The sequence below is a fragment of the Oncorhynchus keta genome, chromosome 19 (genome assembly GCF_023373465.1).
Source record: "Oncorhynchus keta strain PuntledgeMale-10-30-2019 chromosome 19, Oket_V2, whole genome shotgun sequence".
Taxonomy (NCBI): domain Eukaryota; kingdom Metazoa; phylum Chordata; class Actinopteri; order Salmoniformes; family Salmonidae; genus Oncorhynchus; species Oncorhynchus keta.
In genome coordinates, this window is record NC_068439.1 from 29,913,812 (window position 1) to 29,928,628 (window position 14,817).

General features: G+C 41.9%; 1 protein-coding gene across 27 annotated transcripts in view; it reads left to right on the top strand.

Annotated features, from left to right (window-relative positions):
- LOC118377052 (uncharacterized) overlaps positions 1-14,171 on the top strand; it is a 49,473-nt gene extending 35,302 nt beyond the window's left edge. For 23 of the 27 annotated variants that reach the window (XM_052470248.1, XM_052470257.1, XM_052470246.1 and 20 more), the window contains 2 exons: positions 12,802-13,454; positions 13,608-14,171. In XM_052470248.1, the coding sequence (XP_052326208.1) occupies positions 12,802-13,425 (624 nt within the window). In that variant the 3' untranslated portion in view covers positions 13,426-13,454; positions 13,608-14,171. Of the gene's footprint in view, positions 1-6,379; positions 6,702-12,801; positions 13,455-13,607 lie in introns of those variants that run through there. The other 4 variants (XM_052470260.1, XM_052470261.1, XM_052470259.1 and 1 more) reach the window with 2 other exon arrangements.
- Positions 14,172-14,817: the final 646 nt, after the last annotated feature.

Genomic DNA, 14,817 nt, shown 5'->3' on the forward strand with positions numbered 1-14,817 from the left:
AGTTTTGTTTTTTTCACTTGCTCTACATGTCTTCTATTCAATAAGGGATCATCAGCAAGCATATATCTTCAACCAAATACAATACATTTAGTTTAAGAAAAGTTCAACACAATTTGTTCATATCAACTCATTCAGACACCATTCTTAGGTCACTACTCAGTACATCTGTTAGCTCATTACATTCTGATGCTGCGGTATACATCGTAGAGTCATCAGCATATATTACTACTCTTGCTTTGTTCATTACTGGAGGTAAAGAGAAGTGGGCCTAGGCAGCTTCCTTGAGGAAGATCACAGAGTATATCTTTACTGTTAAAGCTACCATTAAAAGAACACCTTTTGCCTTCTCCTGGATAGATAGCTTTCCATCCAAGATAGAGCTGCAGACTTAAACATATTTGAGTTTACCTAGTAACAGTTCGTGATCAACTACATCAAAAGCAGCACTGAAATCTCGCAACACTGCATCGACTAACTTCCTGTCATCCATACTCTTTAACCAATGATCTGTCTTTTGTTCTAAGGCCGTATTCGTAGCATACCCTTTGAATGCATGTTGGAAACCTGTTATCAGACCTTTACATGAGAAATAGTCCTTGATTTGTACAGATACAATGTTTTTCAAATTGACTGGACACAGGCAGGAAGCTTATATGATGACTATTAGGACCAGTGAATGCAGCTTTTTTTATCCTTAGGTAGTGGAATAACCTTGGACTCTTTCCAGACTTCTGGGAACACCCCATACATCAAACACTTATTAAACATTTTAGAGATTAGGGTAGATAGTTGGTTAGCTGTAACTCTAAGCAATTTGGCATGAAGATTATCTGTACCAGGTGAATTGTCATCCGAAAGAGACAACAGCATCCTTTCTACTTCTTCCCTTTCTACTTGGTGAAATTTGAACATGCATTGCCTGATACAATCTTTTATAAGGGTATATGACATGGAGCCATCAGTTGGAATCATAGCATTCCTCAACTTGTCCACTTTGCCTGTAAAATATTCATTAAAGTAATTTGCGATGTCTGGTTTTGTAATAAACATACCCTCTGATTCAACAAAAGAGACAGACATGTTTCCTCAAAGCATGATTCAGTATCAGCATCTCCAACTGGAGCATCAAGCAAAGGCATCATGCTTGAAGCCTTCACATCTGTAACAGACTTCTTAAAACACGGTATGATGCAAGCAGCACAACACATCAATAATAAAAATACAAGAATTAGGGTCAGAAATCCAGTAACCGCCATACCAGTGTACTTACCAAACCAGGCTCCTCCACCCCTGCCATGGTCCTCATCTCAGCAGATATATATACTACCATGTCTATTCTGTCTGGCAACCCTAGATGTGGCCTCCAGCTGTTCAGACATACCAGTGAGTGCATCACAGGAGTAATTCACAGAACGCTGTTGATTATAGTAGGGGCGGCAGGGTAGCCTAGTGGTTAGAGCGTTGGACTAGTACGAGCTGACAAGGTACAAATCTGTCGTTCTGCCCCTGAACAGGCAGTTAACCCACTGTTCCTAGGCCGTCATTGAAAATAAGAATTTGTTCTTAACTGACTTGAATGGTTAAATTAAGGTAAAATAAAAAAAATAGTAGATATAATTAATCCATGCAGTCTGTCTTGCATCCACTATGGCTGGACCTATAATAGGTAGTAAGTGCCAGAGTCCGTCATTCCTACCCAATGCCTGAAATTCATGAGGAACCCCAACAGGCAACCCCAACAGATTAGTGTGTATATCAACTACATCCTCCGTCCATGGAGCACTATGTCCATGGGATGTAATGTTTTCAGGCCCCTGGATACAGAACCCAACAGCTGTTCAGCAGTAACATCAACAATGGTCAGTGGAATTATCAAACTGGTCAGAGCACACGTACCTTGCCAGTCTCCTCTAAGAATGGGTCTCAGTATTCTTTTGGGTCCACATATCCACCACACATCAGCCAGACCACTAGTTTGGTTTAGGCCTGCAACTGGCCAAGTGGCATTGATGGTCATGTTACTACTGCAATCAGCTTCAGGCAATCTCCCATAGTCCATGCCACTACCTGTACCTGTGATGCAACTGTAATTGCCTTTCTTTTCAGGGTCTTATACCTCATATAAGACAGCCACAAATTGTCCCTACCATCAAAACCAGTCTCAGTGCCTAATTGATCAATAGCTGAATCGTCTCTAACGTTAATTACCTGAATGGGATTTGACACAGTGGTGGTGGGTGGTAGGCTCGGTCCAGGGGTGGTAGAGGAGTGTGTCTGGCTCTGGTTCGTCTGGGACCTCTGTGGTTTTGGTAGTACCTTAATAGAAAACACACCCATCGTGTCTGTCCCGCTCCTTTGTAGTCCGAGGGTGTAAGTGCCTGCATCAGAGAGCTTAATGGTTTTGATGGTTAGTAGGATTTCATCATCTTTACAGAGTTCAACAGTGCTCCCAGGTTTCCCCCATATCATGGAAAACCTATCCACCTTTGTGGGATCCCCTATGCTACAAGGATACCCTCTTCTCCAATCCCAGAACTGTCCCAAGTTGGCTATCATGCAATCCCCATACGGACACCCTCCCCCCATTTGATACCTGGCTCTGCCCAGGTAACAACCTTACCTACTCTAAATAATGACTTAGGTAAGATTAGTATTATCCTTATGTTCTGACATTATCATGTAGGAGCGCCCCTTTCATTCTCCACATGTCCAATTCTTCCTTTTGTCTCCACTCGGTAACTGTTATCTACACATTCTGTTATCTTTGCTCGTCCTGGCTCCCTTCTAAAACTTCTCCTCTCTGCTCTCCAACCTTCAAGGTCTCTGCAGTGCGGGGGATTGACCTTCTGTCTGCCTTTTCCCCCTATCTGTCTGTAGCTCTTTTTCTCATGTTTCCAAATTTTAACTAAATGTCTCGCTGTTTGGCTTTATCTAAACTCATGGATTTTTTAGAAAAACATGTCTCTGATGGCAATTTCTAAAGTCCTTATATAGGTTAATTAAACTCCACTATAATTAATTTACCTTAAAAAATACATAAAAAATGAATAAATATATATAATTAAAAAAAAAAATATATATATATATATTTTTAAAGTATTACCTATGACCACAAATTCCTTATTCAAATGGCACCCCCCTGGCGCTGATCAGACCACTTGGGCGAGCCATGAAAGCAGGTCAAAGGTTACACCATCCCCTTACATGTGTTCCATACCATATTCGACATATTAAAGAACCCTTTATCTTTTTTTTTTTAAAATTGTTTAATCAAAACTCAGAAAATAAAACTCCTAATATTCCATATGTGAGTGTACCCCTTTAAGATATCTTGTCTCTGGGAACATGGAAATCCCCTTAAACCCAAAACGTTTGCTACAAACAAAACCTAACAATTATAATAATACCCTCAAATAATTTGTTTTAAATGTCCTCAATGTTTCATGTAACTCATTCAGTTCTTTAAAGGATTGTCTCCCCAAAATGCTTTATACCCTGCCAATAAACTCAAACAATTGTGATAAACGTGCACTGTCCATTTAACATAAAATAAACTCAGCCTGCAATCCACTTTGCGGGCTTTTCATTGTTCCCCATAATGAAAACAGATTCTAATGTTAGTATACCTTAACCTCCTGTTTAACTTCAAATGGTGTTATCTGAACAATCAAACCAAAATCAATAACCGGGAATTATTGTAAAACGATATTCAGCTACTTTTAAAAATATATATATATTTGGAACTTTTTTCCCTGTAAAGTGACTCAAAGCTATAATGCACGCAATTTCCCTCTAAATGACACAACCAATTTTCTCTGTCATAATTTGAGGAACGTTATTGTGTAGTCAACGTAATTACGCAGTTTGACCTTCCAACTTCCTCGACCCCAAAATGTAAACGTACCATGTACTTCGCTAAACTCATAAGAACATTTCGATGGGCACAAATCTATCGTAATTGTCTCTTCATTATTATTTAGAATTCATCAGATTTAGATAACTGTCTCATCCCATGACCCAGCACCTTTAAAAAAAAAAAATAAATACGATTCCCAATAGGCTATTCCAGTGATAAAATCTAAATTGGGCTGCTTGTTGAAACACATCCTTACTGCCTTGTGTAGTTGGTATATCAGTTGGGTGTATGTTTGGCTGTGTTTAGACACACAGTCCAATTCTGATTTTTTTTCTTCACTAATTGGTCTTTTGACCATCAGATCAGCTCTGAAAAATAGTTCTGAAAAAGACCAACGAGCGTGGGAAAAAAATCTTAATTGGTTTGCCTGTATGAAAATGCAGTCGTCATCACTGTTTACTTGATTGATCATGTTCAGCTGCATGTCATTGTGATGTCATAACGATAGCCCTCTTGTTTGGATGAATTTTTTAACTCTCTGATTGGGAAGATCTCAATTGCTTACTCTTCGAGTCCTCTCTCCTTGTCTCCTTCTCAAAACCCGTTGGATGAGAAAGCCAGAGGTCCCGCCCCTCTGATCGGCTTCTTCAATGGGTTTTGAGAAGGAGGTGAGGGGAGAGAAGCAATTCTCCCTTAACTTCTTCCTTCCTCCATCCTTGATTGATTTAAAATCTGTTCTCTCAACAAAGACATAAAGCTGAACGTGATCAATCAATGAGCCAGTGATTGAATGGCAGTTGCAGGTTCAGGCAATAAATATACTCCCAGCTAGTACGGCAACTAAGCAAGGCAGTAAATCACAGTGGGTTTAAGGGTTCAACTTGGCAACTATAGTGGTGGCTTGTCTGTTGGTACTTAGATATGGCTTTTGGAATTAATTTGTGGTAAGAGTCTTTGAACAATGTGTTGTTGATCTACTACATGGGTCCTGCTTGACCTTTTGATGTTGTTAAATTTCACTTGTGTTGCACAGGTACTGAACTGATTTTCTTTACAGGATCATGTTGCTTTGCTCCATATTCTCAGAACATTTAAGATCTGCTTGTGCTCCACATGGTAAGGCATAAACAGTACATTGTTTTTTTTTTGTTTTGTTGAAGACCAGCCTTAAAATTGCAGCGACTCATAATTCCCTTAATCTGTTTAGATGCCCAGAGATTAAGAGGCTACATGTATTCTGGCTCTTCCCAAGTGGAAGATGAACAGAAACAACCAGGTGATGGCTATCCTCAGGATCCAATCAAACCAACTTTTAGTACTTCAAGATCTGTCCAGAGTGATGCTACTCGTAGAGAGACTGGCCCCAACACCCATAACCGGGAACTATCCCGCAGAGGCTCTGCTTCAAGCTCTATCCAGCTTGCCCCAAGAATGTTAGGCCTCTCTGGCTCTATAGCCAGTAGAATCTCTGTAAGCCACAACAAGCGTCACACCCGTGCCAGTATAACCTCAGGCCAAAGTGTCACCAGCCCTAGTGCAGTGAAGATGGTTTCAAGTTGGGAAGCAAAGGGAATCCAGCCCAAAACTGTCCCATTACAGCCTCGTTCAAGCAACTCTGGATCTGTTCAGAATTTCCTGGGAAGCCATTTATTCAAAGCAACCCCCCAGAATTCTGTGGCACAAAGTGGAATCTACCAGTCCGCAAGGGAAATGGCTTCCACCCCTTACCTTCAAGCTCCCTCACGTGTTTCTTCAGGAACTTCATTTAGACCAGGTCCTCTGAATTTTGGGTCTACTGAAGATGGGAGTGCAACAAATGCGTACAAGCCCAGCTTCTCTCAATATGTCAAGCCATACCAGAGTAGATATGCCTCCGCCAGTAGTGGTTCAACTTCTAGTCAATATGCCCAGAGTATAGATGTTGCCTCCAAAAGCAGCAGTATCCCTATACTTAGCCTGGGGTCTAGCTCCAGTCTCTTTACCCCGAGTTCTACGCCTAGTAAAAACTCTTATGGAACCTACAAGCCTGGCTCTACCCTTGGTGCAACACCACGCCAGAGCATGTTTACCTTTAACCAGGGTGGCAGTGCTTCAATCTACAGCCAGAATGTCCTTGCCGCCAACCAGAAGCCAGGTAGCACTACACTTGCCGACAGCTACCACAGACAAGTCTCTGGTCAGGTGGGGGACTACCAGCCTAGTTATGTTGCCAGTAGTGGGCCAATCTCCATCCTCTACAGTTCTAACCAGGGTGGCAGTGCTTCAATCTACAGCCAGAATGTCCTTGCCGCCAACCAGAAGCCAGGTAGCACTACACCTGCCAACAGCAACCACAGACATGTCTCTGGTCAGGTGGGGGACTACCAGCCTAGTTATGTTGCCAGTAGTGGGCCAATCCCCATCCTCTACAGTTCTAACCAGGGTGGCAGTGCTTCAATCTACAGCCAGAATGTCCTTGCCGCCAACCAGAAGCCAGGTAGCACTACACTTGCCGACAGCTACCACAGACAAGTCTCTGGTCAGGTGGGGGACTACCAGCCTAGTTATGTTGCCAGTAGTGGGCCAATCTCCATCCTCTACAGTTCTGACATGTCTGCTTGGTCCAGCAGGACTTTTTGAATGCTGGCATTTGTTAAGATGTTGCATGACTGGATCTCTACAATGAGCCTGAAGCTGTGTTGGGCTTAACATTTGATGTGTGATAGGACCAGGGATTGAATCACATGATTCAGAATGCTAGATGTTACATACTCTGAACATTTTCTTGGAACAGCAATTACCTTACCAATCTTAATAGCAATATTATCTATGTGTTCTGACCATGATAAAGCTGCATCCCACATGATACCTTGTAGTTTTGTTTTTTTCACTTGCTCTACATGTCTTCTATTCAATAAGGGATCATCAGCAAGCATATATCTTCAACCAAATACTATACATTTACATTTAAGTCATTTAGCAGACGCTCTTATCCAGAGCGACTTACAAATTTTAGTTTAAGAAAAGTTCAACACAATTTGTTCATATCAACTCATTCAGACACCATTCTTAGGTCACTACTCAGTACATCTGTTAGCTCATTACATTCTGATGCTGCGGTATACATCGTAGAGTCATCAGCATATATTACTACTCTTGCTTTGTTCATTACTGGAGGTAAAGAGAAGTGGGCCTAGGCAGCTTCCTTGAGGAAGATCACAGCGTATATCTTTACTGTTAGCTACCATTAAAGAACACCTTTTGCCTTCTCCTGGATAGATGGCTTTCCATCCAAGAGAGCTGCAGACTTAAACATATTTGAGTTTACCTAGTAACAGTTCGTGATCAACTACATCAAAAGCAGCACTGAAATCTCGCAACACTGCATCGACTAACTTCCTGTCATCCATACTCTTTAACCAATGATCTGTCTTTTGTTCTAAGGCCGTATTCGTAGCATACCCTTTGAATGCATGTTGGAAACCTGTTATCAGACCTTTACATGAGAAATAGTCCTTGATTTGTACAGATACAATGTTTTTCAAATTGACTGGACACAGGCAGGAAGCTTATATGATGACTATTAGGACCAGTGAATGCAGCTTTTTTTATCCTTAGGTAGTGGAATAACCTTGGACTCTTTCCAGACTTCTGGGAACACCCCATACATCAAACACTTAAAACATTTTAGAGATTAGGGTAGATAGTTGGTTAGCTGTAACTCTAAGCAATTTGGCATGAAGATTATCTGTACCAGGTGAATTGTCATCCGAAAGAGACAACAGCATCCTTTCTACTTCTTCCCTTTCTACTTGGTGAAATTTGAACATGCATTGCCTGATACAATCTTTTATAAGGGTATATGACATGGAGCCATCAGTTGGAATCATAGCATTCCTCAACTTGTCCACTTTGCCTGTAAAATATTCATTAAAGTAATTTGCGATGTCTGGTTTTGTAATAAACATACCCTCTGATTCAACAAAAGAGACAGACATGTTTCCTCAAAGCATGATTCAGTATCAGCATCTCCAACTGGAGCATCAAGCAAAGGCATCATGCTTGAAGCCTTCACATCTGTAACAGACTTCTTAAAACACGGTATGATGCAAGCAGCACAACACATCAATAATAAAAATACAAGAATTAGGGTCAGAAATCCAGTAACCGCCATACCAGTGTACTTACCAAACCAGGCTCCTCCACCCCTGCCATGGTCCTCATCTCAGCAGATATATATACTACCATGTCTATTCTGTCTGGCAACCCTAGATGTGGCCTCCAGCTGTTCAGACATACCAGTGAGTGCATCACAGGAGTAATTCACAGAACGCTGTTGATTATAGTAGGGGCGGCAGGGTAGCCTAGTGGTTAGAGCGTTGGACTAGTACGAGCTGACAAGGTACAAATCTGTCGTTCTGCCCCTGAACAGGCAGTTAACCCACTGTTCCTAGGCCGTCATTGAAAATAAGAATTTGTTCTTAACTGACTTGAATGGTTAAATTAAGGTAAAATAAAAAAATAGTAGATATAATTAATCCATGCAGTCTGTCTTGCATCCACTATGGCTGGACCTATAATAGGTAGTAAGTGCCAGAGTCCGTCATTCCTACCCAATGCCTGAAATTCATGAGGAACCCCAACAGGCAACCCCAACAGATTAGTGTGTATATCAACTACATCCTCCGTCCATGGAGCACTATGTCTATGTCTCCCATGGGATGTAATGTTTTCAGGCCCCCTGGATACAGAACCCAACAGCTGTTCAGCAGTAACATCAACAATGGTCAGTGGAATTATCAAACTGGTCAGAGCACACGTACCTTGCCAGTCTCCTCTAAGAATGGGTCTCAGTATTCTTTTGGGTCCACATATCCACCACACATCAGCCAGACCACTAGTTTGGTTTAGGCCTGCAACTGGCCAAGTGGCATTGATGGTCATGTTACTACTGCAATCAGCTTCAGGCAATCTCCCATAGTCCATGCCACTACCTGTACCTGTGATGCAACTGTAATTGCCTTTCTTTTCAGGGTCTTATACCTCATATAAGACAGCCACAAATTGTCCCTACCATCAAAACCAGTCTCAGTGCCTAATTGATCAATAGCTGAATCGTCTCTAACGTTAATTACCTGAATGGGATTTGACACAGTGGTGGTGGGTGGTAGGCTCGGTCCAGGGGTGGTAGAGGAGTGTGTCTGGCTCTGGTTCGTCTGGGACCTCTGTGGTTTTGGCAGTACCTTAATAGAAAACACACCCATCGTGTCTGTCCCGCTCCTTTGTAGTCCGAGGGTGTAAGTGCCTGCATCAGAGAGCTTAATGGTTTTGATGGTTAGTAGGATTTCATCATCTTTACAGAGTTCAACAGTGCTCCCAGGTTTCCCCCATATCATGGAAAACCTATCCACCTTTGTGGGATCCCCTATGCTACAAGGATACCCTCTTCTCCAATCCCAGAACTGTCCCAAGTTGGCTATCATGCAATCCCCATACGGACACCCTCCCCCATTTGATACCTGGCTCTGCCCAGGTAACAACCTTACCTACTCTAAATAATGACTTAGGTAAGATTAGTATTATCCTTATGTTCTGACATTATCATGTAGGAGCGCCCCTTTCATTCTCCACATGTCCAATTCTTCCTTTTGTCTCCACTCGGTAACTGTTATCTACACATTCTGTTATCTTTGCTCGTCCTGGCTCCCTTCTAAAACTTCTCCTCTCTGCTCTCCAACCTTCAAGGTCTCTGCAGTGCGGGGATTGACCTTCTGTCTGCCTTTTCCCCTATCTGTCTGTAGCTCTTTTCTCATGTTTCCAAATTTTAACTAAATGTCTCGCTGTTTGGCTTTATCTAAACTCCTGGATTTTTTAGAAAAACATGTCTCTGATGGCAATTTCTAAAGTCCTTATATAGGTTAATTAAACTCCACTATAATTAATTTACCTTAAAAAAATACATAAAAAATGAATAAATATATATAATTAAAAAAATATATATATATATATATTTTTTTAAAGTATTACCTATGACCACAAATTCCTTATTCAAATGGCACCCCCCTGGCGCTGATCAGACCACTTGGGCGAGCCATGAAAGCAGGTCAAAGGTTACACCATCCCCTTACATGTGTTCCATACCATATTCGACATATTAAAGAACCCTTTATCTTTTTTTTTTTTTTTATTGTTTAATCAAAACTCTGAAAATAAAACTCCTAATATTCCATATGTGAGTGTACCCCTTTAAGATATCTTGTCTCTGGGAACATGGAAATCCCCTTAAACCCAAAACGTTTGCTACAAACAAAACCTAACAATTATAATAATACCCTCAAATAATTTGTTTTAAATGTCCTCAATGTTTCATGTAACTCATTCAGTTCTTTAAAGGATTGTCTCCCCAAAATGCTTTATACCCTGCCAATAAACTCAAACAATTGTGATAAACGTGCACTGTCCATTTAACATAAAATAAACTCAGCCTGCAATCCACTTTGCGGGCTTTTCATTGTTCCCCATAATGAAAACAGATTCTAATGTTAGTATACCTTAACCTCCTGTTTAACTTCAAATGGTGTTATCTGAACAATCAAACCAAAATCAATAACCGGGAATTATTGTAAAACGATATTCAGCTACTTTTAAAAAATATATATATATTTGGAACTTTTTTTCCCTGTAAAGTGACTCAAAGCTATAATGCACGCAATTTCCCTCTAAATGACACAACCAATTTTCTCTGTCATAATTTGAGGAACGTTATTGTGTAGTCAACGTAATTACGCAGTTTGACCTTCCAACTTCCTCGACCCCAAAATGTAAACGTACCATGTACTTCGCTAAATTCATAAGAACATTTCGATGGGCACAAATCTATCGTAATTGTCTCTTCATTATTATTTAGAATTCATCAGATTTAGATAACTGTCTCATCCCATGACCCAGCACCTTTAAAAAAAATAAAATAAATACGATTCCCAATAGGCTATTCCAGTGATAAAATCTAAATTGGGCTGCTTGTTGAAACACATCCTTACTGCCTTGTGTAGTTGGTATATCAGTTGGGTGTATGTTTGGCTGTGTTTAGACACACAGTCCAATTTTGATTTTTTTTCTTCACTAATTGGTCTTTTGACCATCAGATCAGCTCTGAAAAATTGTTCTGAAAAAGACCAACGAGCGTGGGAAAAAAATCTTAATTAGTTTGCCTGTATGAAAATGCAGTCGTCATCACTGTTTGCTTGATTGATCATGTTCAGCTGCATGTCATTGTGATGTCATAACGATAGCTCCCTTGTTTGGATAAATTTCTTAACTCTCTGATTGGGAAGATCTCAATTGCTTACTCTTCGAGTCCTCTCACCTTGTCTCCTTCTCAAAACCCATTGGATGAGAAAGCCAGAGGTCCCGCCCCTCTGATCGGCTTCTTCAATGGGTTTTGAGAAGGAGGTGAGGGGAGAGAAGCAATTCTCCCCTTAACTTCTTCCTTCCTCCATCCTTGATTGATTTAAAATCTGTTCTCTCAACAAAGACATAAAGCTGAACGTGATCAATCAATGAGCCAGTGATTGAATGGCAGTTGCAGGTTCAGGCAATAAATATACTCCCAGCTAGTACGGCAACTAAGCAAGGCAGTAAATCACAGTGGGTTTAAGGGTTCAACTTGGCAAATATAGTGGTGGCTTGTCTGTTGGTACTTAGATATGGCTTTTGGAATTAATTTGTGGTAAGAGTCTTTGAACAATGTGTTGTTGATCTACTACATGGGTCCTGCTTGACCTTTTGATGTTGTTAAATTTCACTTGTGTTGCACAGGTACTGAATTGATTTTCTTTACAGGATCGTGTTGCTTTGCTCCATATTCTCAGAACATTTAAGATCTGCTTGTGCTCCACATGGTAAGGCATAAACAATACATTGTGTTTTTTTTGTTTTGTTGAAGACCAGCCTTAAAATTGCAGCGACTCATAATTCCCTTAATCTGTTTAGATGCCCAGAGATTAAGAGGCTACATGTATTCTGGCTCTTCCCAAGTGGAAGATGAACAGAAACAACCAGGTGATGGCTATCCTCAGGATCCAATCAAACCAACTTTTAGTACTTCAAGATCTGTCCAGAGTGATGCTACTCGTAGAGAGACTGGCCCCAACACCCATAACCAGGAACTATCCCGCAGAGGCTCTGCTTCAAGCTCTATCCAGCCTGCCCCAAGAATGTTAGGTGTCTCTGGCTCTATAGCCAGTAGAATCTCTGTCAGCCACAACAAGCGTCACACCCGTGCCAGTATAACCTCAGGCCAAAGTGTCACCAGCCCTAGTGCAGTGAAGATGGTTTCAAGTTGGGAAGCAAAGGGAATCCAGCCCAAAACTGTCCCATTACAGCCTCGTTCAAGCAACTCTGGATCTGTTCAGAATTTCCTGGGAAGCCATTTATTCAAAGCAACCCCCCAGAATTCTGTGGCACAAAGTGGAATCTACCAGTCCGCAAGGGAAATGGCTTCCACCCCTTACCTTCAAGCTCCCTCACGTGGTTCTTCAGGAACTTCATTTAGACCAGGTCCTCTGAATTTTGGGTCTACTGAAGGTGGGAGTGCAACAAATGCATACAAGCCCAGCTTCTCTCAATATGTCAAGCCATACCAGAGTAGATATGCCTCTGCCAGTAGTGGTTCAACTTCTAGTCAATATGCCCAGAGTATAGATGGTGCCTCCAAAAGCAGCAGCATCCCTATACTTAGCCTGGGGTCTAGCTCCAGTCTCTTTACCCAGAGTTCTAGGCCTAGTAAAAACTCCTATGGAACCTACAAGCCTGGCTCTACCCTTGGTGCAATATCACGCCAGAGCATGTTTACCTCTAACCAGGGTGGCAGTGCTTCAATCTACAGCCAGAATGTCCTTGCCGCCAACCAGAAGCCAAGCAGCACTACACCTGCCGACAGCAACCACAGGCAAGTCTCTGGTCAGGTGGGGGACTACCAGCCTAGTTATGTTGTCAGTAGTGGGCCAATCTCCATCCTTTCCAGTTCTAACCAGGGTGGCAGTGCTTCAATCTACAGCCAGAATGTCCTTGCCGCCAACCAGAAGCCAAGCAGCACTACACCTGCCGACAGCAACCACAGGCAAGTCTCTGGTCAGGTGGGGGACTACCAGCCTAGTTATGTTGCAAGTAGTGGGTCAATCTCCATCCTCTACAGTTCTGCCCAAGCTGGCAGTTCTTCAATCGATGTCCAGAAACCAAGCACCTCTAAACCTGCCCCTAGGCAAAGCTATCAGCGCAGCTATACTCCCAAAGCTGTGAAGTCGATCCCTAGCTATACCAGAGGACCTACCCAGAGCAGGACCAGCAGTACCACCACACCTCAAAGCGTTGTTTTGGTCTACAACATCCCAGCACGCTACGGTGGCACTCATATCCGTCGGCTCAAAGACAGTATTCATAGTGGGCGTAGTGCCTCCACTAGCCACTCCAAAACCAGCTCAAGTGTTAACAAGCCACAGCAAAACCACACTCCACCTGCCAAACAGGAGGGTCCCAGCACTCCCTACGTCCAAGTCTCACACTCTACTAGATGGGAGCCCAGAACATGACTAAGTGAGAGCTGTAACCACCAGTTGAGGTGATTGGTGTTTATTTTTATGCTTCTTAGCCTGCTAGGTTTACACGGGCAGCTTATTGATCTTTTTGCCACTCTGCTCTTAAATTGTGGGGGTTAGTAATCAGAATTTGGCAGCCTGCATGTTTGCTTGTTAATAATCTGTTTGTCTTCTAGGTACTGAGACCATGAAGTGATGCCAGGCGCTGTACTTCAATGGTTTTAATAAATAACGCTGAATCTTATCCAAGTTCAGTCTCACTGTTGTATCCATACATTTTTTTTTTACTGACATGTCTGCTTGGTCCAGCAGGACTTTTTGAATGCTGGCATTTGTTAAGATGTTGCATGACTGGACCTCTACAATGAGCCTGAAGCTGTGTTGGGCTTAACATTTGATGCTTCATTCACCCCCTGCAGCTGGGGAGACCCAGAGCACACTTCAGGTTCTTAATGCAACTTGACTTAGTTTGTGTACATCACAACCATCAGTGGATTACATATTTTCTTTTTCTCCAGAAATTGAATCTCATATTTATTTGACCCCTGATACGTTGTCTTTTTATTTAATGCCAATGACCATGACATTTCTGCTCTTGATGTCCCCTTATGAGCCCTACATTTTGCCTTAATACCTACCATAAGCATGACAAATGTATTATGACTAGGAGTCACACATGGTCAGATGGGGAACTCCTGGCCCTAATTATGAGACCACAGTAATAGAATGGCAGTGTTATTGAGGTATTTGCATGTCTTTTATAACCCAGCGTCTTGGTTTGTCGCACCTGGAATTTCACTTTGCAAACCTACCCGGAATGTCACTAATATTTACTTGTTTTGTTGTGCCTGCTTGACCAATTTGACTCAAGCGGATAACTAGGTAGTATATTACATGTAATTACTCTTGCCTTCAGTTATGTAGGACGCTTCTCTAACACATCTGTCTGGCGGGTGTCAATCTGTTAATGAGAGGCTCATTAATGTCCGGTCCTGATTGAGCAGGAGGAGCCTGTTTGTCATTAGGCCTTGTATCCAGGAGGCTGTTTGTCCCACTTTCACCCTCTTCTAATCAGACGCATGGCATTGCTAAACAACCTAGGTTCAGATAGTATTCAGTCAATCCAAGTCTTCCTTTGTGCTTGGTTGACTGTGTCTGGCTCAGTGGCACCAATAGAATAATCCCAAGAGTACAAACCCATATTTGGTAGTCCAGCCAGGCTCAAGCGCAAAGTATTTGAAAGAGATCAAATAGTTTGATCACAGGTCTGACTAGTTAGCCGTGGAGTCAAGATTCAGAATGACTGCTTACATTTGAGATGTTAGGTTATTGATGACCTGTTTGACATTTACAGTGAGGTGTATGACGAGCCAGGAGGGGAACAAC